Below are 25,071 nucleotides of genomic sequence, written 5' to 3' on the forward strand. Positions count from 1 at the left end.
GAGCTGCCCCTTCCGAACCCCCCTCCCACCTCCCTCCTCCCCTTATCCTCCCTCTGGGTCATCCCCACATACCAGCCCCGAGCATCCTGTAACATGCATCGACCCTGAACTGGCGATTTGTTTCACATATGATAATATACATGTTTCAATGCCATTCTCCCAAACTATCCCACCCTCACCCTCTCCCACAGAGTCCCAAAGACTGTTCTATACATCTGTGTCTCTTTTGCTGTCTCGTATACAGGGTTATCATTTGCATCTTTCTAAATTCCATATATATGCGTTAGTATACTGTATTGGTGTTTTCCTTTCTGGCTTACTTCACTCTGTATAATAGGCTCTAGTTTCATCCACCTCATTAGAACTGGTTCAAATGCATTCTTTTTAATGGCTGAGTTATACTCCATTGTGTATATGTACCAAAGCTTTCTTATCCATTCGTCTGCAGATGGACATCTAGGTTGCTTCCATGTCCTGGCTATTATAAACAGTGCTGCAATGAACATTGGAGTACATGTGTCTCTTTCAATTCTGGTTTCCTCGGTGTGTATGCCCAGGAGTGCGATTGCTGGATCACTAATCACTTTGAATTTTGTAACCTAATGAATGAGTTCATATGTAAATAATTCGGATTTAAAGTTGTACTCAATATGAGTAGGTCAATATAAGATATTTCTTCATTGATAAAATTCACAGTTTGGCAGGTGAAAGATTCTCATATAATCTCTTTTAATGTTCATATTTTGGAAACTCATGTTATCAAACGTAGACCACCATTTTTCTTTTTAAACTCTCATTTATCATCACTTAATTTTCAGAGGAGCCTGGCCTGCTACCACCAATGGGGTCCCAAGGAATTGCACACAACTTAGCTATTAAACAACAGCTCATTTTTTATCACACTTTTATGGTTTTGTGGTTAATATTTATACCCTGAGAACATATTTTTTATTTTATTTATATAGAGAGATTTGAAGGTGATATATTAAATATATTTCTAGAATATTCCACAAAGTATATCGGACTTGGATTAGAACTTCCAGTTATTAGGAATCTTATAATTTTTAACACTCTGAACTTAGTTTCTTTTATTAAAATGTTTTCTTTAAACAAAAGTTCAGGCTTTCCTTCCTTACAAAGTGATAATTTTAAAGTGACACTTTCTAGGAATACTTTGTAAGATAGCTTGAAATAAAGTAAATCCTTAACAGTGATTATAAATTTTTTTCCTCCAAATGTTTCTGAGATTTTTATTGCCCATTATTAAGATAATTTGATTTGTCTTCAGAACGTTTTGTACAAAATGAAACTTGTAAAAACCAGTCTTTTCATCGTGCATTTTCCCATGTGTTTTAAAACCCGATTCCTACTTTAATTTTTTAATTTTTTCCTTTGAAGGTGAGAGGCCCTCCAAGTGCAGGAGCATTCAAAGAAAGACCCACCAAACCCACAGCGTTTCGAAAATTTTATGAACGAGGAGACTTCCCAATTGCCCTTGAACATGATTCGAAAGGAAACAAAATAGCGTGGAAGGTAAGTCCTTGTACAGCTGCGAGAACCAGCTGTGCTCGCTGTGGAAGTGATATCTCCCAGTGCCAAACACAATCGGCTGATAAGTAAATAAGCTGGGGTGATTTCTCGGTGAGTGGAAGATAGTGGATAAGCTCTTAGAGGAAGCCCCTCTGTGTCAGTTGCCCACCTTGACTAACAATTAAATTATAGCCTGCAGGAAAAGAAAATGACAGAGTTGCTTTGCCTTAGAGAATTGTGTGCTGACCGATTCATCTCTATTTTTATGAGAACCTGGCATTCCAGCCTGTTTCAGGCAGTCCATCAAATGATGGAACTGGTGGCTGGATGCGGAGAGCAACAGCCATTTATCTCCCCCCAAATTTCACCTTCCTGCAGGACACTTCCAAATGGAAGCTTTAATTACCTAAATGGATAGGTCAAGATTGTCTGCTCCCTGGAAATGCAGAGTGGAATACAAAAGCAGGCGGGTTCTGACGGAGGCCCTCTCCTCTCTGTCTGCAGCACGTGTCAGCCAGTGCAGTGGCTGTCACACGTGCTCTGTTAGAGACTGACCTCCTCCGCTGAAAGCATTATAGCACCGACATTTTTCTGACAAAAGGTTAATTGGCTTCAAAATAAATGTATTGCCTAATGACTCCATTCTAATGTGGCTGTGTTTCTTTCTAAAAGGCTCGCTGATGCTATTTGTAAAAACTTGCCAATCTCTCAAGTGGAGAAGGCTTTTACATTTAATTTGAAAAATGAATGCTGATCTCTAACCAGCTTCTGCTATTTAATTATTTTTTGTTATCAAGGACTTTGCTTTGGATGATATTTATCAGCTAAAAGGGCTTCTCTGCCTGAAGACTGGAAAGCAGTTGCATGAGTGTGAGCACAGCATCAGGTTAAGGGACACAAAAGGTTTTGCCAAATATTTTGAATTTAGCAATTGATCCATGTAGCAAAAATGTCCCACAGTAGTGTCTGAAGGGCGAATGTCAGGATTATTTATCATTAGTAACAAATTTATGTTAAAAAATAAGAATGATCAAAGTGAAGAATTCATCAAAGTAAACAGCTTAGAAAGATTCATTAAAATTAACCTTTTCCTTCTTTTTTGGAAAAACTGAAAGAATTGATTGTATTATTTCTAGTATGTCTTTAAATGTTTTCACATAATTATCAAACATTTCTAGATCTTGAGCAGTCATATAATATCCAGTTACTGAACTTAGAATTATTAAAAAGTTATTTGGCAAGGAAAATCTGAAGTTGTCCTTGTTATTAAGTTTTGTTATATATTTTGGACAAATGAAGGACATTATTATCTTGGTTTTAATCATCTGTCTTAAAATTTGCATTTTTTATATGAAAATGTGCATGGTGAGAAAAAATATATGTCAATATAACTAATTTAGATATTTCAATCTTAAAAACTTTAGTTAGGGGTTGGTTTGTATTTGATTAATTGCATGGATTTTATGTTTGTGTCAATGTACCAATTCATGCATGGTAACATAGAGATTCTTAAGAAATTGACTCCTTTTGAGTAAAAGAATATGCCATATTTCCTTATGAAAAACAAGTGGATTTTGGTGTTTTATGTAATTTTAGCACATAAAAATTGTATCAATAAAAGAATTCATAGATTTTTTTTGACCTGCTTGAATAATCTTGAGTAACTTCTAGAAATGTCAAGAGACAAAAAAAAAGTTTATCCTGAAAATAATAAAAGCATAGGATGAATCATTTTGCGTTGTCTTTGGTACTCCAGCAGTCAGATGGCATATAAACTGCTTTTCTTTTTTATAGCTATATTAATTCTTTTAAGCTACTATTGACTATTGTAGTGATTCAGCAGGCTAAAAAGTCAGATTAAAGAGGAAGCAATTTATTTGCTGCTGCTGGTAGGATAATAGGATACATTTAAAAAGACATCTTATCCTATAACCAGTAGACTTCAATCCTTTAAAGCTTTGCCAACCAGATTTCAATTGTACTACTATAATGCTGAAGATAAAACATTAAACTTATTAAGCACAGGCTTGTGAGCAATCTCTCATATTTATTCGTATTTATTTCTTGGCACATATAGTGTGGGGAACGTCTGATACTTGGTAAGACCAGAGGCCTTCTTTTAGGATAACATTTCTAAGGAATGGATATTGAATGTTGAAGAAAGCAGGGCTCCCCAAGAACCCTGCAAAAACCACACTAAAATCTGCCCCAGACCCGGCACTATACTCCATTGTGTGTGGATAGAGCTCTGGTCAAGCAAACTTCTCACCTCATGGCCTAGCTTGCCCCTTGCTGAACACTTCTGAGTAGCTCTGATTCCCATGAAAGTACCTGTCCTGTCTCCAGTCTTTGTGACACCCGTAAGACTCCAAGAGTGGTGGTGAGATGTGAACTGGTATGTGTAATTAAGTGGCAAGGAGATCCATTTCCTTTATCAGAATTTCAAGAAATGTCTCTACAAGGTTAGGTTTCTCAACCCACATCCTGAACTGCCATCATAGTTTAGAGCACACGAAATGATCATTTCTTCCACATGTCAGAACAACAGGGCAGACCAGACGCCAGAATCTGTGCAGTTTAGTGCATCCCTCGTGGTATCACTAAAGATCCAAGCACGGTCTAATGCATCTTTCAGCAATGGTGGAAATGTGCTTCATCTGTAATGTCTAATACATTACAAGTAGCCATATGTGGCCATTAAGCACTTGAAATGTCCCCAGTGAGCCTGAGGAACTAAATTTTAGATTTTAATTAATTTTAATTTAAAGAGCCACATGGTTACCATATTAGACAGTGCTATTCTAGATTAAGATAAGATAATTCAGTCAAAAATAAATGCTTGAACCTGCTAGCCAGATAGGAGACTGTAACAATCTGAGAATCATTATTAAAATGAAAAAATAAGACTAGTATATGCATCTTTGAGATGGCTATGCTTATCATACATTCCTTGGTAAATATGAAAAACCTTTTGCAAGATATTTGTAGCAAAATTTTCTGTATACTTATCAGGGGCAAGTTAATGATCTATGAACGATCAATCAGTTCAGTTCAGTTCAGTCGCTCAGTCATGTCCAACTCTTTGGAACCCATGAACTGTGGCACACCAGGCTTCCCTGTCCATCACCAACTCCCAGAGCTTGCTCAAACTCATGTCCATTGAGTCGGTGTTGCCATCCAACCATCTCATCCTCTTTCATCCCCTTCTCCTTCTGCCCTCAATCTTTCCTAGCATCAGGGTCTTTTCCAATGAGTCAGTTCTTCGTATCAGGTGGCCAAAATATTGGAGTTTCAGCTTCAGCATCAGTCCTTCCAATGAATATTCATGACTGATTTCCTTTAGGATTGACTGGTTTGATCTCCTTTCTTTTCAAGGGACTCTCAAGAGTCTTCTCTAACACCACAGTTCAAAAGCATCAGTGCTTCTTCAGCACTCAGCTTTCTTTATGGTCCAGCTCACACATCCATGCATGACTACGGGAAAAACCATAGCTTTGGCTAGATGGACCTTTGTTGGGAAAGTAATATCTCTGATTTTTTTAAATTTATTTTAATTGGAGGCTAATTACTTTACATTATTGTATTGGTTTTGCCATACATTGACATGAATCCACCCCTGGTGTACACGTGTTCCCCATCATGAACCCCCCTCCCACCTCCCTCCCCATCCCATCCCTCTGGTTCATCCCAGTGCACCAGCCCCGAGCATCCTGTATCATGCATCGAACCTGGACTGGCGTTTCGTTTCCCATATGATAATATACATGTTTCAATGCAATTCTCCCAAATCATCCCACCCTCACCCTCTCCCACAGAGTCCAAAAGACTGTTCTATACATCTGTGTCTCTTTTGCTGTCTCGTATACAGGGTTATCATTTGCATCTTTCTAAATTCCATATATATGTGTTAGTATACTGTATTGGTATTTTTCTTTCTGGCTTACTTCACTCTGTATAATAGGCTCCAGTTTCATCCACCTCATTAGAACTGATTCAAATGTATTCTTTTTAATGGCTGAGTAATACTCCATTGTGTATATGTACCACAGCTTTCTTATCCATTAATCTGCAGATGGACATCTAGGTTGCTTCCATGTCCTGGCTACTATAAACAGTGTTGCGATGAACATTGGAGTACATGTGTCTCTTTCAATTCTGGTTTCCTCGGTGTGTATGCCCAGCAGTGGGATTGCTGGGTCGTATGGCAGTTCTATTTCCAGTTTTTTGAGGAATCTCCACACTGTTCTCCATAGTGGCTGTACTAGTTTGCATTCCCACCAACAGTGTAAGAGGGTTCCCTTTTCTCCACACCCTCTCCAGCATTTATTGCTTGTAGACTTTTGGATAGCACCCATTCTGACTGGTGTGAGATGGGACCTCATTGTGGTTTTGACTTGCATTTCTCTGATTATGAGTGATGTTGAGCATCTTTTCATGTGTTTGTTAGCCATCTGTATGTCTTCTTTGGAGAAATGTCTGTTTAGTTCTTTGGTGCACTTTTTTATTGGGTCATTTATTTTTCTGGAATTGAGCTGGAAAACTGGTCAAACACTTGTAAAAGAATGAAACTAGAACACTCCCTAACACCATACACAAAAATAAACTCAAAATGGATTAAAGATCTAAATGTAAGACCAGAAACTATAAAACTCCTAGAGGAGAACGGAGGCAAAACACTCTCCTACATAAATCACAGCAGAATCCTCCATGACCCACCTCCCAGAATATTGGAAATAAAAGCAAAAATAAACAAATGGGACCTAATTAAAATTAAAATCTTCTGCACAGCAAAGGAAACTATAAGCAAGGTGAAAAGACAGCCTTCAGAATGGGAGAAAATAATAGCAAATGAAGCAACTGACAAAGAAATAATCTCAAAAATGTCTCTGATTTTTAATATGCTGTCTAGGTTGGTCATAGATTTCTTCCGAGGAGCAAGCATCTTTTAATCATGGCTACAGTCATCATCTGCAGAGATTTTGGAGCCCCCCAAAATAAAATATGTCACTGTTTCCATTGTTTCCCCATCTATTTGCCATGAAGTGATTGGACTGTATGCCATGATCTTTTTAGACTGTTGAATTTTAAGCCAACTTTTTCACTCTCCTCTTTCACTTTCATCAAGAGGCTCTTTAGTTCCTCTTTGCTTTCTTCCACAAAGGGTTGCCATCTGCATATCTGAGGTTATTGATATTTTGTCCTGGCAATCTTGATTCCAGCTTGTGCTTCATCCAGCCCCGCATTCTGGGTATAAGTTAAATAATCAGGGTGACAATATACAGCCTTGACATATACCTTTTCCAATTTGGAACCAGTCCATTGTTCAATGCCCGGTTCTAACTGTTGCTTCTTGACCTGCATTTGACCTCCTGAGGTTTCTTAGGAGACAGGTAAGGTGGTCTGGTATTCTCATCTCGAAGAATTTTCCAAAGTTTGTTGTAATCCACACAAAGGCTTTTGCATAGTCAGTGAAACAGAAGTAGATGTTTTTCTGGAATTCTCTTGCTTCTTCTGTGATCCAATGCTGCTGCTAAGTCACTTCAGTCGTGTCCGACTCTGTGTGACCCCATAGACGGAAGCCCACCAGGCTCCCCCATCCCTGGGATTCTCCAGGCAAGAACACTGGAGTGGGTTGCCATTTCCTTCTCCAATGTGTGAAAGTGAAAAGTGAAAGTGAAGTCGCTCAGTCGTGTCCGACCCTTAGCAATCCCACGGACTGCAGCCTACCAAGCTCCTCCATCCATGGGATTTTCCAGGCAAGAGTACTGGAATGGCTTGCCATTGCCTTCTCCGTGTGATCCAATAGATGTTGGCAATTTGATCACTGGTTCCTCTGTCTTTTCTAAATCCAGTTTGAACATGTGTAAGTTCTCAGTTCATGTACTGTTGAAGCCTAGCTTGAAGGATTTTGAGCATTACTTTGCTAGCAGGTGAAATGAGTACAATTGTACAGTAGTTTGAACATTCTTTGGCACTGCCCTTCTTTGAAACTGGAATGAAAACTGACCTTTTCCAGTCCTCTGGCCACTGCTGAGTTTTCCAAATTCCCTGGCATATTGAGTACAGCAATTTAACAGCATCATCTTTTAGGATTTGACCTCTACTAGCTTTGTTTGTTGGAGAAGGAAATGGCAACCCACTCCAGTATTCTTGCCTGGAGAATCCCAGGGACAGAGGAGTCTGGTGGGTAGCTGTCTATGGGGTCATACAGGGTTGGACATGACTGAAGCGATGCAGCAGCAGCAGCTTTGTTTGTAGTGATGCTCCCTAAGGCCCACTTGACTTCGCATTCCAGGATGTCTGACTCTAGGTGAGCAATCACACCATCGTGGTTATCCAGATCATTAAGATCTTTGTGTACAGTTCTGTTCTTCTGTGTATTCTTGCCACCTCTTCTTAATATCTTCTGCTTCTGTTAGGTCCCTACGGTTTCTGTCCTTTATTGTGCCCATCTTTGCACAAAATCTTCCCTTGGTATCTTTAATTTTGGTTTCCTCTTTTTCTTTTCATTGTTCACTTGGGAAGGCTTTCTTGTCTCTCCTTGCTATGCTTTGGAGCTCTGTATTCAGATGGGTATATCTTTCCTTTTCTCCTTTGCCTTTCACATCTCTTTCTTCTCGGCTATTTGTAAGGCCTCCTCACACAACCATTTTGCCTTTTTGCATTTCCTTTTCTTGGGGATGGTTTTGATCACTGCCTCCTGTACAATGTCATGAACCTCCATCCATAGTTCTTCAGGCACTCTGTCTATCAAATTTAATTCCTTGAATCTATTTGTCACTTCTACTGTATATCACAAGGGATTTGATTTAGGCCATAATTGAATGCCTTAGTGGTTTTCCTTGCTTTCTTCAATTTAAAGTCATACTTCATCAACTACTTCCCAACTGTTAGACATTATAGGATTATTCCAATTTTAGAGGGGGATGTAGTTTCTAAATAATATTAAATGAAACACCCAGATACATAAACCTTTGTTTCCACCTCTGATTGCATCCTTAGGTTAAATTCCCTGAAGAGGAATTAGTAGGTCAAAAGTAATATTTTAAAAACAGTCATTCCACAGAACCATCCTCATCACTGGATCCTCTTTTAAAATAAAAGTCTGCTAAGGTGATGGGTAAAGCATCTCATTTTGTTTATTGATTATTAGGATCATTAAACATTTTTATATGCTTAACTAATTTGCTTGCCTTTTGAGTCCTTTTCTTAAATTGTCCGGTTTTCTAGTGAAGAGTTAGTCTATTTCTTATTGATTTGTTAAAAATGTATGTGTAAATTTTATCTGTCAAAAGTATTTTATTATCCTTTTGACATAGATAATATAAACAGATTCTTAAAGTTTTAATTTTTGTTTGTAAGGTTTGATGACCACAGTCATTTTAAATCTGCCTAACCAAGTCTCACCTTTCTAATCAAACGTTTCTTCCCGAGACTGTACGTCATGTGTTTCTCGTTGCTGTCTCTGAATACTGCGCATCATCCGTCTCAAGCAATACTCCTACTCTCACACTTACTCTTAACACAAATGAAATTAAGTCTGGTTTTGGTCCCTAAGAGCTCTGCACTCTTCTACTCTCAGAAGTCTTTCAAATAGGAAAAGAAGAGATGCAACAGGAAAACTACGTGCCTAACTGTAGAAGTTTTTGAGGTCTTCCTCAAAATGGAAAGTTGTAAAAAAATAAACTGCATACAACAGACAGGTATAAACCTTGTCTGAAACTGTACACCATTTCATTTCTCAGCACCTTATATAATCTGTCCCGAACCACACATACTTTTTAGTCTTTTTAAAAGGAATCTTACTCAGTTTTTTCCTCTTAATTTTTTTTCAAACTTGCCTTCTTAAGTCATAGAAACTGCATAGTGGCATTGTCCAAATTAGCATAGCAACCTGGGGCATTTCTGTATTCTTGTTTTCTTAGTCTTTGATATGGAAATAACCTCTGGTTGGCAACCCACTCCAGTGTTCTTGCCTGGAGAATCCCAGGGACGGTGGAGCCTGGCCGGCTGCCGTCTATGGGGTCACACAGAGTCGGACATGACAGAGCGACTTAGCAGCAGCAGCAGCAGCCAGTCATGTTGAAGTTAAATGAATAAAGCCAGAACTGTGTGCCTGTGATGCACTCAGGTAGGTCCAAGTGACAACGGGCTTTCGGTGGCCCCTCCTCTTTGCCAAAAATGCATCTCCCTCCCTGGCCTATTGGAGGTGCATAGAACTTCACCATTGAAGCATAATTCCCTGAGGTTAATGTTACAAATTATACATTACTTGTTGGTTAAAACTTGGATCACGCAACTTTGTTTTTTGATTAAAAATTAATTCATAAAGCAACATTAATTATGTAATTAAAACACACATCTTTCTGTATTTTAATCAATGAGTTATATGTATATTCATTTATAAATTTTAATCCACTTTAACATTTTACTAAAAGATTTTAAGCTGTTTTACAGAGAACTGTAAAATACAGAAATTTAGCATACAACAGGGAAGATGAGAGAAAATGAAAACCAGCTAGGGACCTGCAATGGAGCTGGTAACAAGGCTAATAAAATAAGCCAGGGATTTTGTCTGTATTTCTAGCTTGTTCCCTGCCTTATGCCAGTGTAGTGCCTGGAGGAGTGTCTGGCACAGAGCTGACGCCCAGAGATGTGTGTTGAATGAATATAAAACATCCCACAACTGGTTACCGCTAAGTTCCACTTCCAGGACACTGTTTCCTGAGCACGCGTCTCACCCTCTAGGCCTTACTCTCTTTTGTGACAACCTGTACTGAATGACTGGCGTGGCCCTTTGTAATTGGGGGCTAATAAAGTTTGTTTCACAGTTACTAAAATAGCCTTATTTTAAGATATTCATGAAATAGCTTAAAGAACAAACATTAATTAGAAATTAGCCGTAGAGACCAAGTCTTCTGGTGGCAAATTAAGATAAGGGCCAGAAAGTTAATTTGAACGCACAGTCCAGAGCTGTATGCAACAGTTTCTGTAGGTTGAATTTTACCTTGAAAATGCTTAAATTATATGTAATGCTTTCCCGATGATTATCGATTTCTTAAATTCTAATGTAAGTTTATTTTTCTTTACAAATGACTGAAAATGTATGTTCAGTCTGAATATTCAAGTAAAGAAAATGCTGTGCTTAAGATAATTGGATGCCTAAAGTTTTAAAAGAGCATCTACTGATGGTGTCTGGACAGTGCCTTCAATTCCATGTCAGCCCCCTAGTTTTTAATACTCATATATGACTCTGCCAAGAATTTCTTCTCCAGCACGTTCTCTTCCTTTTTTTCAGTTCTTGGAGGCATTGGTATTCATGAAACATACACAGCTCTGTCAATGTGACTGTTTTCCTCGACATGACTGATAATTTCTACCAGGACAAACATTTATTGAATATAATTATTATTAAAATGTATGCTAATTTTCTTATGATTAAAATTGGTCTAAACCATGATAGCTCGTTGTCTGTAAACACAACCACATTTTAAAGTAAACCCCGCCATGATACGATGAGGAAACCCCACCGTGATATGATGTCTGGTCCACTAACCCTCTGTATGCGGCTCTCAAAGCTCTGTCATTTTGATTAATAATTAAGTCCTTCAGTTTCTCAATGTTTCAGTTTTTTAGGATTCAAAAAATTAACGCTGTATCTATTTCCCCAGGCAAAATTGATATTGATCTTTAAAAATCTTATAAGCAAATTTATTTGAATTGAATAATTTGTTTTACATGAAGAAAGAATGAATATATTCTTTGACTTGTCCTGGGCTTCTGTATTTTTTGATAACTGCCAAAGCTTGAGTTTGGAGAACAGGCCTAAGTAGAACTTGTAAGGCAAATTTTACAAGAAAAATGACAATTTACCTAATTTTTGTACAAGAAAGGCTGCCGCATTCCCGCTATTAATTCCTCTGTGATTAATTAATAGATAGAGCTTTTTCTCAAAGTCTTGAAAAAAATATAATAATCCTCCAGCAATTAAAGTACTTTTTGGTGTTTTTTGAAGGAAGGGACTGCATACACAATTAATGCCATCCTTTTATTTGATGTGAATTGCTCTGTCTTAAAAGTATTTGGCATGAAAATACAGCCATGTATCAGAAATAACTTTAATTTAAATTGGTTAGATGACCTCCAAAAGCTCGATGAAAGATTTTCTGCTGAATGGGCTGGTGCTCCCTGCTGCCTGTATAATTTATGTGAGAAATTAGTGCGAATGGTTCACTTTTATGGAGCAGTGCTGCTTGTAGCAAGCCTGCAGAAACAATTTTCCCCCAAGCCTCCATCTGTTCTTCAAACTAGGGCATATGCCATCTCATCGAGCTTGAAAGTCAACTGATTTATAACTCCTGGAAAGTGCATAGATTGAAAAGAAAGGTCGGCCGCTGTTATGTGACAGTGATTTGGTAAGCATCGGCTAAAGACAATTCACATTACAAGGGGCCCAAGGGGAACAAGCGATGCTGTAAGTTTCATCTCAGTGGGCTGACAGCTAAAGGAAAAACAAATGACTCCCGTTTCTCAAGTTACACAACCCCAGCTCTTCAGAAGTAGGAGTGGTCTTGGTGGAGCCAGGGTACCACAGCTAAGATGCTCTGTCACTATCCCTCGAAGAAATGGGGCTGCTGCCACCCTCCGCAAGATAAATGTTGCCATCTCAGAAACATCCAATCTTTAAACAGAGGATGAGATGGCTGGATGGCATCACCGACTCAATGGAGTTGAAGCAAACTCTGGGAGATGGCGAAGGACAGGGAAGCCTGGCATGCAGCAGTCATGGGGTCGCAGCGAGTCAGACACAACCAAGTGACTGAACAACAGCAATCTTTAAACAAAAAATGAGTGTTGCTGTTTTTCGCAAAGTTTTGTTTGGGGACACATGTCAGACTTTTGATGATTTTTATATGCCTCCTGGAGAGTGAATTTTCAGTTCTATTCCAGTTAGTGATTTAATTAATGTTTCCCTCTTATCACTTGTCAGATATTCCTTCTCTTTACTGAAGTATTTTTGAGATCAAAAGTTCTTTGACAGATGACACAGGAATCAGATTGAGGGTATGATAGGTTAAAAGTAATCATTTGGTTGATGTTTTTATTTAGAGTGATCAGTGTCTTTATATTTGAGGCTTCTGGATACTAAGTAAATTTTCAACTGCTCTAAGTTATATTACAGTTTCTCTGTTACTTTCAGGTAAATAAAGTATTAATGAATAATCATATCAATTTTTATAAATATTTGAGGCAACAACTTCAGGAAATGTTTTACCTTTATAAAAAGAAGGTTATGCTGACTGAAAATTCTCTGAAGAAATTAATTCTGGTAGATTAATTAGTTAAACTCATGTGAAAATTTAGATTTTTCCAGTAGTAATGTATGGATGTGAGAGTTAGACCATAAAGAAAGCTTAGCACCGAAGAACTATGCTTTTGAACTATGGTATTGGAGAAGACTCTTGAGAGTCCCTTGGATTGCAAGGAGATCCAACCAGTCCATCCTAAAAGAGATCAGTCCTGAATATTCATTGGAAGGACTGATGCTGAAGCTGAAACTCCAATACTTTGGCTACCTGATGCGAAGAACTGACTCATTTGAAAAGACCCTGATGCTGGGAAAGATTGAAGGCAGGAGGATAAGGGGACAACAGAGGATGAGATGGTTGGATGGGATCACCGACTCAATGGACATGAGTCTGAGTAAGCTCTGGGAATTGGTGATGGACAGGGAGGCCTGGCGTGCTGCAGTCCATGGGGTCGCAAAGAGTCAGACATGACTGAGGGACTGAACTGAACTGAAAAGTGTAAATTTTTATCTTTATTATTACCTATAAAGTTTTATTCTCAATATGAAATATATACATTTTATCTTATAAAATAAAAAATACTGAAAAGTAGAAGGAATAAATAAATCAGTCATCTTTCTACCACTCACTGAAGGCAGTTGTTAACATTTTTCAAAGTATTTCTGTCTTATCTTTCTTCTCTTCAGTTGAGATCGTAGTATACATAATAGTTTGTAAAGAAATATTTGTCATTATATGGTATGTAAAATCTGTATGCCCTTATTCTTAGATTTTCTAACTTTTTTTCTAACTTAAAAGTATTACTGTTTTTGAAAATTTGAAAATGAATAAAGTATATACATAGGGTAACATTTATCCAATAGTGTATTGTTTGAGTTCGGCTATCTTCTACATGTGTGCTTTTATTTTATTTTAGTTTAGTTTTGGCTGTGCTGGGTCTGCACTGCTACCCGGGTTTCTCTCTCATTGGGGCAAGCAGGGGCTACGTCTCGCTGTGGCGTGTGGGCTTCTCATAGCGGGGGCTTCTCCTTTTGTGGTGCACAGGCTCCAGCGCAAGCAGTACGCAGTAGTTTCAGCACATGGGCTCAGTGGTTGCAGCTCTCTGGCTCTGGAGCGCAGGCTCAATTGTGGCAAATGGGTTTTGTCGCTCCTTGTCATGTGGGATCTTTGCAGACCATGGATTGAACCCGTGTCTCCTGCATTGGCAAGCATGCGGCATCTCCTTAAGCAAATCTTAAGCTGCCATGACAACCACATAAGTGGATTCGTCATTATGAACATGCTGGTAATATAGTTTTGGAGAATAGCAAGAGATATTAAGAAAACAGTTTATTAAATATGAAACACATTTCTTGCTATTGGGTAAATTATAAAAAGTGAACAAAGATAGTTGATAGAATTATTATAAGCCAGTCTCCCCCTTCAACCTAAGACATATCCCTTATAGGAAAAAAGTCCTGAAGAATTTCCAAGATTGCATTCCAGCCTGAATTAGGGAAATCTCATGAAACCTTCACGGAGAAGGCAATGGCACCCCACTCCAGTACTTTTGCCTGGAAAATCGAATGGACAGAGGAGCCTGGTGGGCTGCAGTCCATGGGCTTGCTAAGACTTGGACACGACTGAACGACTTCACTTTCACTTTTCACTTTCATGCATTGGAGAAGGAAATGGCAACCCACTCTAGTGTTCTTGCCTGGAGAATCCCAGGGACAGGGGAGCCTGGTGGGCTTCCATCTATGGGGTCGCACAGAGTCGGACACGACTGAAGCGACTTAGCAGCAGCAGCAGCATGAAACCTTCAAGCTATAAAACCTTTAAGCCTCCCTTTTCTTGAGTTGCTATTTAGTTTCATCCTTGTATTTCATCCTGTCATTTCTATCATTGTCTCCCATAATTAATTTTTATCTCTTTATTCATTTTTTAATAACTTCTGATTTTCTTTAGTATCAACTTGTCTACGAATGCCTCAAATTCAACTTACACTGCTATAGTTAATCTTGCAAATCTTTATATTGTTGACTGATATTGTTGTACATACTGGCTTAAAAATTATTGTACAAATAGGTTCATCATAGGAAATTTTCTGATATTTTTATCTGCATTTTTTAATATAGATAAGCAAAAATAAAAACATGAATCAACTATAATCCACCCCACCTTCAGGTAGCCTCTTTTAGTATTAACTTTTCAGAACTTTTCTCACCATATGAAAATATATGTATGTATACAAATTTTAAAAATTGTTTTGTTCATACTTCATAACTTTTTAAAAGTAATTTCAAGTCATAACTTGCATATGCACTTTAAAATTATTTGGGGAAGTTCTAGACAGTTCCATTGGAGAAGGCAATGGCACCCCACTCCAGTACTCTTGCCTGGAAAATCTCATGGATGGAGGAGCCTGGAAGGCTGCAGTCCATGGAGTCGCTGTGGGTCGGACACGACTGAGCGACTTCACTTTCACTTTTCACTTTCATGCATTGGAGAAGGAAATGGCAACCCACTCCAGTGTTCTTGCCTGGAGAATCCCAGGGACGGGGGAGCCTGGTGGGCTGCCGTCTATGGGGTTGTGCAGAGTCGGACACGATTGAAGTGACTTGGCAGCAGCAGACAGTTCCATAATTTAACCAATTCCATGTTGTTCGATAGTAATGTTTTCCTTAGGTATTAATGCTTTTCTTCAGTGTTTTGCTATTACAAGCAATACTATTATCACCATTATTGTATATTTCACATATATTATATCTTGCGAATATATGATTGTTCCCTAATGGTAAAAATCTCATTTCCTTAGCCTTTGCCTATTTTCACCGTATAGATTTCTGGCTTCTTGGACCTTTGAACATGTGGTTTAGATGCTAAGTTGTGTCCAGCTCTTGCGACCCCACAGACTGTAGCCTGCCAGGCTCCTCTGTCCATGGGATTCCCCAGGCAAGAATACTGGAGTGGGTTGCTACTTCCTTCTCCAGAGGATCTTCCTGACCCAGGGATTTGAACCCAGGTCTCCTGCATTGCAGGCAGATTCTTTACCAACTTAGCTACATTTTCACCGTATAGATTTCTGGCTTCTTGGATCCTTGAACATGCTCATTTCTAAACATCACTGATTACGAACGTGGTAAATTTAAAGTGGCTTCCTCAATATCTAAGTCTATAAGATGATATTCTGTTTTCTTTTGGGGCAGGATATTGGGCTTCCCTGGTGGCACCAGTGGTAAAGAACCTGCCTGCTGGTGCAGGAGACGTAAGAGACACGGGTTCAGTCCCTGGGTCAGGAAGATCCCCTGGAGAAGGAAATGGCAACGCACCCCAGCATTCTTGGATAATCCCATGAACAGAGGAGGCTGGCGGCCACAGTCTGTGAGGTTTCACAGTCGGACACGACTGAGCACGCACACACAGACACGCACCGTGTATTTATAACGCCCGCTATTTTCAGGTCTTCCTCAGTCAGGAACCGGTGTTTGCAGAGGCTCGGAACATGTCACTGCGCTTGACCTCATTCATTCTCTCCTGGGGACAGGTGAACTCTCCTTATCAGTCATACCTAGGTGGACTGCCAAGCTACCCCCAGTCCCTAAAGATCGGTATGAACGTGCTTCAGCTAGTCCAATTCTGGTGATAGAAAAAGGAATTTTCTGTGACTTCTGACACTGAGATAGATGGAGTAGGCGAATTCCAGAAATGCACAATATCAGCTGTGTTTTTCTCTGCCCTTACCTGTAGCATTTTGCTCGTGGGGCGCACCACTTTCCAGAATGCAGTGCAGTGTGCTGCCAGGGGTCTGCGTCCCTGCTCCAGTTGTGTTCTGAGAGTTGTCCGTGAATGGATGTGGGGGTGATGGTTATGGGCTGAGAATGGGAAGGAGCACACTTTGACTTAAAAAGCACCTGCTTCACAGCTGCAGGATACTGGCCTACTCCACGCCCGCCCCTCAGTGGAGTTTGTTCCAGATCTTGTTTCAGAGGAAGCAGAAAGTGTAGGAGGGATTAAAAAAAACAAAACCCACAACCTACCACCTTTAGAATGGGTGCCCCTGGTTGCAGCATATGAGTTGATCCTGAAGTGTGGTTTTGCCTGCCTCTACGAGTTCTACGAGCCTCTTCATCTGTAGAAATTCCTTTTCTTCCTGCAAGTGCATTCATTATTATACCTGGTTTCTCTTGCGTGTTATGTTCTCATCTTTTTCTGCATCTTCATAGGTAATTCGGTAGCATGTTGGGAGACCCTGTGTCAGAGACTCTTTTCCAGAAGCTGTTTAAGATAGCCGAGTCCAATTTAGTTGTGTCCATTATTGGACTGTGTTCTATTACAGAGAAGTTACATGATCCCATCAATACCCAAGAAACAGTGACTCATTGACTCTTAAAGAAGCGAACACTTAACAACTGGTGAGACAGAGCGGCAGCTTCTGTAGCCGGGTTGATGTCTTCCTCTGGTCTTAAGAAGTTTAGTGTCACTGTCCGGCAGAGAAACAGTACAGAGCAAGTGCTTCCTTCCGGGTAGCTCGCATGTTCTTAATCCTTTTTTCAGTGTGTGTTTAACATTTGCTACTTTAATTATCTGGTTCCAATAATTTTTGTAGACAAATTTAAAATGAGAGGGTCTTATGGTAGTTTTATCCCTAGTTTTTTGAGGAACCTCCATACTCTTCCCCATAGTGGCTGGATCAATTCACACCTCTACACCCTCTCCAGCATTTATTGTTTGTAGACGTTTTGATGATGGCCATTCTGACTGGTGTGAGGTAATACCTCATGGTAGTTTTGATTTGCATTTCTCTAATAGTGAGCAATGCTGAGCATCTTTTCATGTGTTTATTGGCCATCTGTACTTTTTCTTTGGAGAAATGTTTGTTTAGGGCTTCTACCCATTTTGACTGGGGTGCTTGTTTCTCTGATATTGAGTTGTATGAGCTGCTTATATGTTCTGGAGATTAATTCTTTGTCAGTTGTTTCATTTGCAATTATTTTCTCCCATTCTGAGGGTTGTCCTTTAATTTTGTTTATCGTTTGCTGTGCGAAAGCTTTTAAGTTAAAGAGAAAAACAAATGTCATTTATTAACACACACACACATACATGGGATCTAGAAAGATGGTGCGGATGGACCTATTTGCAGTGGAGATGCAGATAGAGAGGACAGACTTATGGACACAATAGGGGAAAGAGAGGGTGGGATGAGTTGAGAGAGTATCATTGAAACATATACATTATTGTACGTCAAAATAGACAGACAATGGGAATTTGCTGTATGACACAGGGCGCTCCAACCCGGTGTTTTGTGACAGCCTCAAGGGGTGGGATGGGGTGGGAGGTGGAAGGGGGAGGTTCAATGGAAGAGGCATGTGTATCCCTATGTCTGGTTCATGTTGTTGTGTGGCAGAAACCAACACAGCATTGTGAAGCAATTATCCTCCTATTAAAAATAAATTAAAAAAAAAAAGAGAGGCTCCACAACATGTTTAGCAGATCATAAATGTATATATTTCCCATGAATACAGTTGGCCGACCCTTTTGGATTTTCCTCATAGTTGTCTATTTATTATTATTTGTTGCTGTTCAGTTGCTCAGTCGTGTCTGACTCTTTGTGACCCCCATGGACTGCAGCACGCCAGGCTGCCCTGTCTTTCACCATCTGCCAGAGTTTTCTCAAACCCATGTCCACTGAGTCGACGATGCCATCCACCCATCTCATCTTCTGTCACCCCCTTCTCCCACCTTCAGTCTTTCCCAACATGTATGTTATTATGTAGACAAATAATAAATTTTACCTTTAAAATGACCCTGAGGTGCTCAATCCACGTACCTATATATCTAGATATTGTATCATTCCCAAGCATCAGTGAGACATCCCTGACTCCAAAATTCTACACTATATTTTGAAACATATACTGTTATTCATATTTTTATCTAGATACGAATTTTCAAGATGTATCCTGTTTGGTGTTCAATCTGATTTAAATTAGAAAACTGGGAAGTTCATGTCAAATATAGATCGGACTTGCTCACTGTAGCCTTCACATCTCTTACTCTCTTTTCCCTTCTTCCCTGTCTCTTTAACCCACTGTGTTTCCTTCTACGTGATTGCCTGAAACCTGTCTTTCAGACTAATAACTTCACTTTCTTCAGTTAGATTTAACCTACTGCTTAACTTGTGTGTTAAATTTTTAAAATTCAGTTTCTGTGAACATCAATTCTAAAGTTAATTTTGGTCTTTAAAAAGATCTGCCTGTTTCTTCCATTATGTCTTCTTGCTTTTTGGGTTTTCTTACAGTCTTTGTCAAGTTATGTATTTTACGTATGTTTATTTAAAGTTTCTTTCACGTCCATCTATTATATCCAGTTCCAGGGGTGTGAGTTTGAATGTGTCACTTTCTCCTATTCTCAGCTGTTTTGTTTCCTCACTTGTTTTATGGATATTTCAGTTCAACTCAGAGTTCCCCTTTTGTGGAGTGTATTTTCCTTGGGAGTCGTGCTTGCGATGGGGTATGGGGGCATCCCTGTGGATGTGATTTAAAATGTGTCTCTCCATGGGCATGGCTTCTAAAGTAATTTTTATATTATTTAGACTCCACATTTCTGCACCAATCTGTTGCTCACCACTCAAGATTTGAGTTTCCTCTTCATTTCTGAGATCTATATTTGCCTTTCTTACTTTTGAGGCTGGCTATGGATTTTCATAATCTTTCATCCAGATTTTATAGCTTGGTTTGGTCATATTGATCACAGGCCTTTCTATATGATTGTTTTCTCAGTTAGCCTAATATCTTAGAGAAAGAACTATTTTAAGATACAACTTTTTCCATTGTAAGATCAAATCTAAAATGTTCCCACTTAAAAAAAAAAATCGAGGCAAAAAATGCTCTTTATATTTCTCATGGAAGTCTTTCGTTTAAACAACTGCAATGAACTAATTTATACTGCATGACTTTGTGTGTGTGTGGTTGTTGTGTTGGCATATAACCACACATAGACAAATATTACATCTATTTTAAAATATTTTTGGACTTGGTATAATTTGGACTTGGAAAAATCACAAGGGAAAACGTTATAAAGATTTTATACCAACCCAAATTCTCATATTTGTATATAATATATGTATATATGTTTATATAGATATCTTGCTTCTATTTAAGTGTTAGAATTAGTATTTCATCTTCATTCAGTAAAATATAACCAGAAAATTAAGGTGGTTGCGGTGAGTCTAAGAAGACTTATATCTTCTCATTGTTTATACCTGGTAATACTAAGTCTCTTGAGAAACATTAGCCCATGAAACATCTTTTAAATGCTTTCCATGTGCAGTAAGTCATATAAAATTTTACTAAGCATAATTATGTTTTAAAAATCGATGTAGTATAACATTGTATTAAAGAGATTTAGTTTTTTTTTTTTTAATAAATCTTCCTCCACAGAATGAATCACATTAGAGTTATCGATTTCTATTTTGAAGAATTGCTTCGGTAGTAAAGTATTTGTATATGCACAATGTAGATTGTTCTTTTATGACATTATTCTTTCTGCTTTATATTTTTTAAAATGCGACATAGCAAGTGGTAGTGTACTAGACTGGTAATATTAAAACCACAAGTCAAAAAATGCAAAAGGGAAGATTTTTATAATTCTATTTGGGAATCTAGCTTTTTCTGCCAGTGTTCATTATAATTTTAACACTTCATTATTGTAACTTATTACATTTAATAAACTAACAATTGGGACTAGCTTCAAATCTTAAATAGCAATTTAGCAGATGGTCCATTTCATGGAAAAGAAATGTAAACTCTCACGATTGTTTGCGTATCATTGGGGAAATGCATTGGTTAGTTGCAGTATTACTAGTAATGTTTTCTCTGGTCAACAATGATAGAATTTTAGGTCAGTTTTCAGAAATAATGATGTCTATTCCCAATGAATACATCCTCTACAGAATGTGCTAGTATTGTACAAAACTTTTTGGTAAGAAATGATGCATGTTATTAAGGTAAAGCGTTACTGTTTGGCTTCTTAAATAATTAACTTGGGTTTTTCTCAACATTTTCTGTCTTACACTTTATACATCAGAAACCTTTCCTCTTGTGGATTCCCAGACATGTCATCTTGTTTCTTGCCTCTTAACCTTTCCTTGTGGTTTAGAACCCAGTTCTGAGAAACCAGTTTCCAGTTCTGGGAAACCAGCATGTCCTATTACTAGCTCTCAAAGCTGAGTAAGATAGAAATCTGTTTCCGTGTCTCACTTTGCGATGATGGATTTCAAAAGGACAGAGGCGGAGTGTTATTTAACTTTCACCTACCATAGTCCCTGATATATCATGAATAAATATTTTAAAGCTGGTGTTTCAAATATTTCACTAAAAATTATATTTTTACATTTCACATCTTTTTATTTAATACACTTGCAATTAAAATTTTCATCTACTTGTCTCAAGAACCAAGAGTTAAGATGGATATCTTAGACATATTTTTAATTTTGTTTACAAGCCACAAAGATCTTTTCATAGTTTTTATTTTTGTATTTCCTTGTAGAATGTGATTTGCAGTTCTTTTGGGACCTGTTTTGGATCAGCACAGTGAACATTGCTTATTTCTGAAAATAGAATTAGCTTATTTAAACTCCAATGGTCTGTATTCTTATGTATCCATTGTTTTTAACTGTGTATCATCCAGTTCATGTCCATGCAACTTAGTAAGAAGTATCCATTTATTCAATAGACATTACATGAATGCCTACTAGGTGTCAGGCACTGTTCTAGACTCTGGAAATTTAGCAGTGATCACTGCCTCGATGGACATGAGTTTGAGTGAACTCCGGGAGTTGGTGATGGACAGGGAGGCCTGGCGTGCTGTGATTCATGGGGTCGCAAAGAGTCGGACACGACTGAGCTACTGAACTGAACTGAACTGAAAGCAGACTGATTATCTGTCCTCATGGAACTTGTATTATAGTAGTAAGGAAATAAACAATCAAACAAGTAAATACAGAAACTGTTAAATGGTAATATTATGAAGAAAAATAAAGCCAGGTGATACAGATAATCGTAGGAGGATAAGATACAATTTTATGGGATGGTCAGGGAACACTCCTTTAAAAAGTAACATTTAAGCAGAGGCCATTTGATAATATTGTCTAAATCCTTCTTTAGAATAAGAGTCCTAACTTTATGCTTTCCCCTTTTTAAAATGTAGCAATATCAAAAAAGAAGGAAGTGTTGAAGAAAAAATACAGTAAAAACAACTAAATAAATTTTGTACTTTCAAGACCTATTAATTACTAAAAATCAGTGTCAAAGTTATAATCCAACACTAATGAATTAACAAATTATATTTTAATTAAGTTCTTATTCTACTTTAAGGCTAATTAAGGGATCATAAATGACTGTGTTTTGTATATTTCAGCATAAATATTTTATGAGCATATGCAAATGAGTATTTCCTTTGTGAAAAGTACTTTTCACATTTTAAATAAGAGGAAGTCTAAATAACAGAGCACGCCTGTTTTTTATGTCCCCTTTCACTTTTCTTTTCAAAATAAAATAAATACTAGTCAGCAGATTGAGAAAAACAAACAAGAAATGATGAGATGCACATGAGCAGACACATCTGGGCCCAGAAATGCACTGTCCCTCTTGTCTTTACATCAGTCACACAAAATAGGAGCTTTCAGCGCAGGTGAAGGCTGACCTGGAGGCAAAACTTGCTTAGATGCCTTTGGAGACATAATCTGATGGATTCACCACATAATCTACTTTTTTTTTCATATAAGCGTATCGTGGTATCTGCTCTGAAAGTTACACAATATAATGTTTCTCAGAAATTAATACATTTGAATAAAAGTAGATTAAACTGGGTGTGATACACATGCTCTCTTCATTTGTTTATTCTGAGCATTCTTTCATCCATCACACTTTGGAAGTTTGCAATTTATTAGGCGCAGTGGAAGTCGGTGATAGAGTCCTTTGTGCAGTGGGTACAATTAGTCACGAATGGAATGCAGTAAAATAACTTACAATAGTGCAAAATTACCTGTATTTTTGAAACCATAAATCTAAAGCTTGCCCCACTGTGAGCCATAAAGTTAGTAGAGAAAATGTGCTTGGGAAATTAATTGGGTAACAAACTACTTTATCAGAAGTCTAAATTTTGTGTAATTAATGCACATATTTTGTCATTTATTTTGCTTTATAAGATTATTTTATCAGCACAAAAATGTTCATCCGTCTCAATCAAAATCTGATGAGAGTTTCTAGCAGATGGAGTATAAACATATTAAATCTGTTTTGTATTGAAAGAGTAATGGAATATTTAATAGACATTTACATGTATAACTTCAGCCTACTTTTTAAAGAAAACAGGATGGAGTCCAAATTTTAGCTAATAGAAAGCCACCTTTGTCACTTTGGACCTTAGATTCTCTTATGCTTTGGTTTAATTATTTATTCAGATTGGACTTTAATACAAAATCAGTACAGTGTGGAATGCTAAAAAGCCGGTGCCAGGATGGGGGTGGTGGGTGAGTGTCCTTTCTGTGACAAGAGTAAATGGAAGGAAGGACGTATGTGCTTTCAGAAGCCCCAGTGGTTCACAGCTGGGTGATTAACATTGTGAATCACTTTCTTCCTTTTCTCCCACTTCCTTGCCACCAGTCCACATAGCGACCCTAATGCTTTTTCATTGGAAGGACTGATGCTAAAACTGAAACTCCAGTACTTTGGCCACCTCATGCGAGGAGTTGACTCACTGGAAAAGACTCTGATGCTGGGAAGGATTGGGGGCAGGAGGAGAAGGGGACGACAGAGAATGAGATGGATGGATGGCATCACCGACTCGCTGGACATGAGTTTGGGTGAACTCTGGGAGTTGGTGATGGACAGGGAGGCCTGGCCTGCTGTGATTCATGGGGTCGCAAAGAGTCGGACACAACTGAGCAACTGAACGGAACTGAACTGAATGGAATGCGTTTTCTGGTTTGATTGGATTACTTTTGATGGATTTAAGCTGAAAGCAAAGTTCAAAGAAAGGAGACCAAATTCAAGTGCCTGGATGATCAGAGATTAACATTTCAAACCCCCACAGGTTCATGGGGAGATGCTTGAGCTCAGTCAGGCAGCCAGACTGGAAATCACGTGGAGTCGCTGATGGGTGTAAAGCTTTTTATTTCATCAGGACACTCATTTCCTGTGACCCTGGACTCTGTTCCCATTCACCCACAGGGCTCCACCAGGAATGCGTTTCCCCTAACTCTTGTTCAAGTTCTCACCTTCAGGGGTGTGGTCTGTCTGGCCCATCAGAGCAGCCATCCTTGGTCATTCTCTTAAAAATGGCACCCCTCCCTGTCCCCCAGGCTCCAGGGATGGGGTGTTTCTCCAGAGCTCAGTACCGGGCAGTACTCCTGCCTGTCCCGGGGGAAGCGGGGGACTAACTAGGAGAGGCCATTTGTCTGTGGATGTCTGCTCCATCCCCATTTTTTAGACAGGAAGGATGAAAGTGTGAGAGCAGTTATAGGGGTTAGGGGAAAGTGGAGGTCTTCTATTAAAAGAACTTTCACTTATCAAGCATGTGGTTATTTGGACCGCTTTGCGGGAGGAGGGCCGTGGAGGAGATGCAGTTGGGAAGAGAGGCTGATAACATGGAAGGCCCCTGTCTCGCTGCCACCGACTCCTCTCTGCCGCAACTTCCAACACTTTCCTTCTCCTCTCTCCTGTTATTAGTTAACTGACTCATTTATTCAGGCAACGTTCACTGACTGTCCCAGTGATCTCTCCTGCCTTATTTTTGTACCGCTTTGTTTTGTCTTACTCTGCTGACTGTTAAAACTCGCCTGTTCAGTGTTACTTTCCATTAGAGGACTGCTTCTTGTTCTTCCAAACTGAATGGCATTCATCGCTCAAGCCTAAAAGAGGGTGACTGTAACGCACCACGGAAGACGGGAAGTTTAGAGAATGAGAGAGGCCTAGAGTGACAGGGTCTTTCCGCTGCTGTCTTTAGAGCTGCCCTTACTTACTGCTTCTGCCACCCGAGGGAGGCCTTCATGATTGAAGTTAGTGGAGTTCATTTATGCTTTGCTTTTCACTGTTTTATTATATTTCATCCAATAAGGACTTACTGGGTGTCTACAGTTTGCCTAGCACTGATTAGGTGCTCGGCATGCAGCATTCCTGGAGAAGGGCATGGCTACCCACTCCAGTATTCTTGCTTGGCGAATTCCATGGACAGAGAAGCCTGGCGGGCTGCA

General features: G+C 38.8%; 1 protein-coding gene across 2 annotated transcripts in view; it reads left to right on the plus strand.

Moving 5' to 3' along the window:
* Positions 1-25,071, plus strand: part of PACRG (parkin coregulated) — a 545,678-nt gene that overhangs the window by 66,513 nt on the left and 454,094 nt on the right. For both annotated transcript variants that reach the window (XM_055433658.2, XM_088840953.1), the window contains exon 2: positions 1,399-1,533. In XM_055433658.2, the coding sequence (XP_055289633.1) occupies positions 1,399-1,533 (135 nt within the window). The remainder of the gene's footprint in view (positions 1-1,398; positions 1,534-25,071) is intronic.

The sequence above is a fragment of the Moschus berezovskii genome, chromosome 10, assembly GCF_049115385.1.
Source record: "Moschus berezovskii isolate FMDL1 chromosome 10, NW_MosBer_1.0, whole genome shotgun sequence".
In the NCBI taxonomy this organism is placed as follows: Eukaryota; Metazoa; Chordata; class Mammalia; order Artiodactyla; family Moschidae; genus Moschus; species Moschus berezovskii.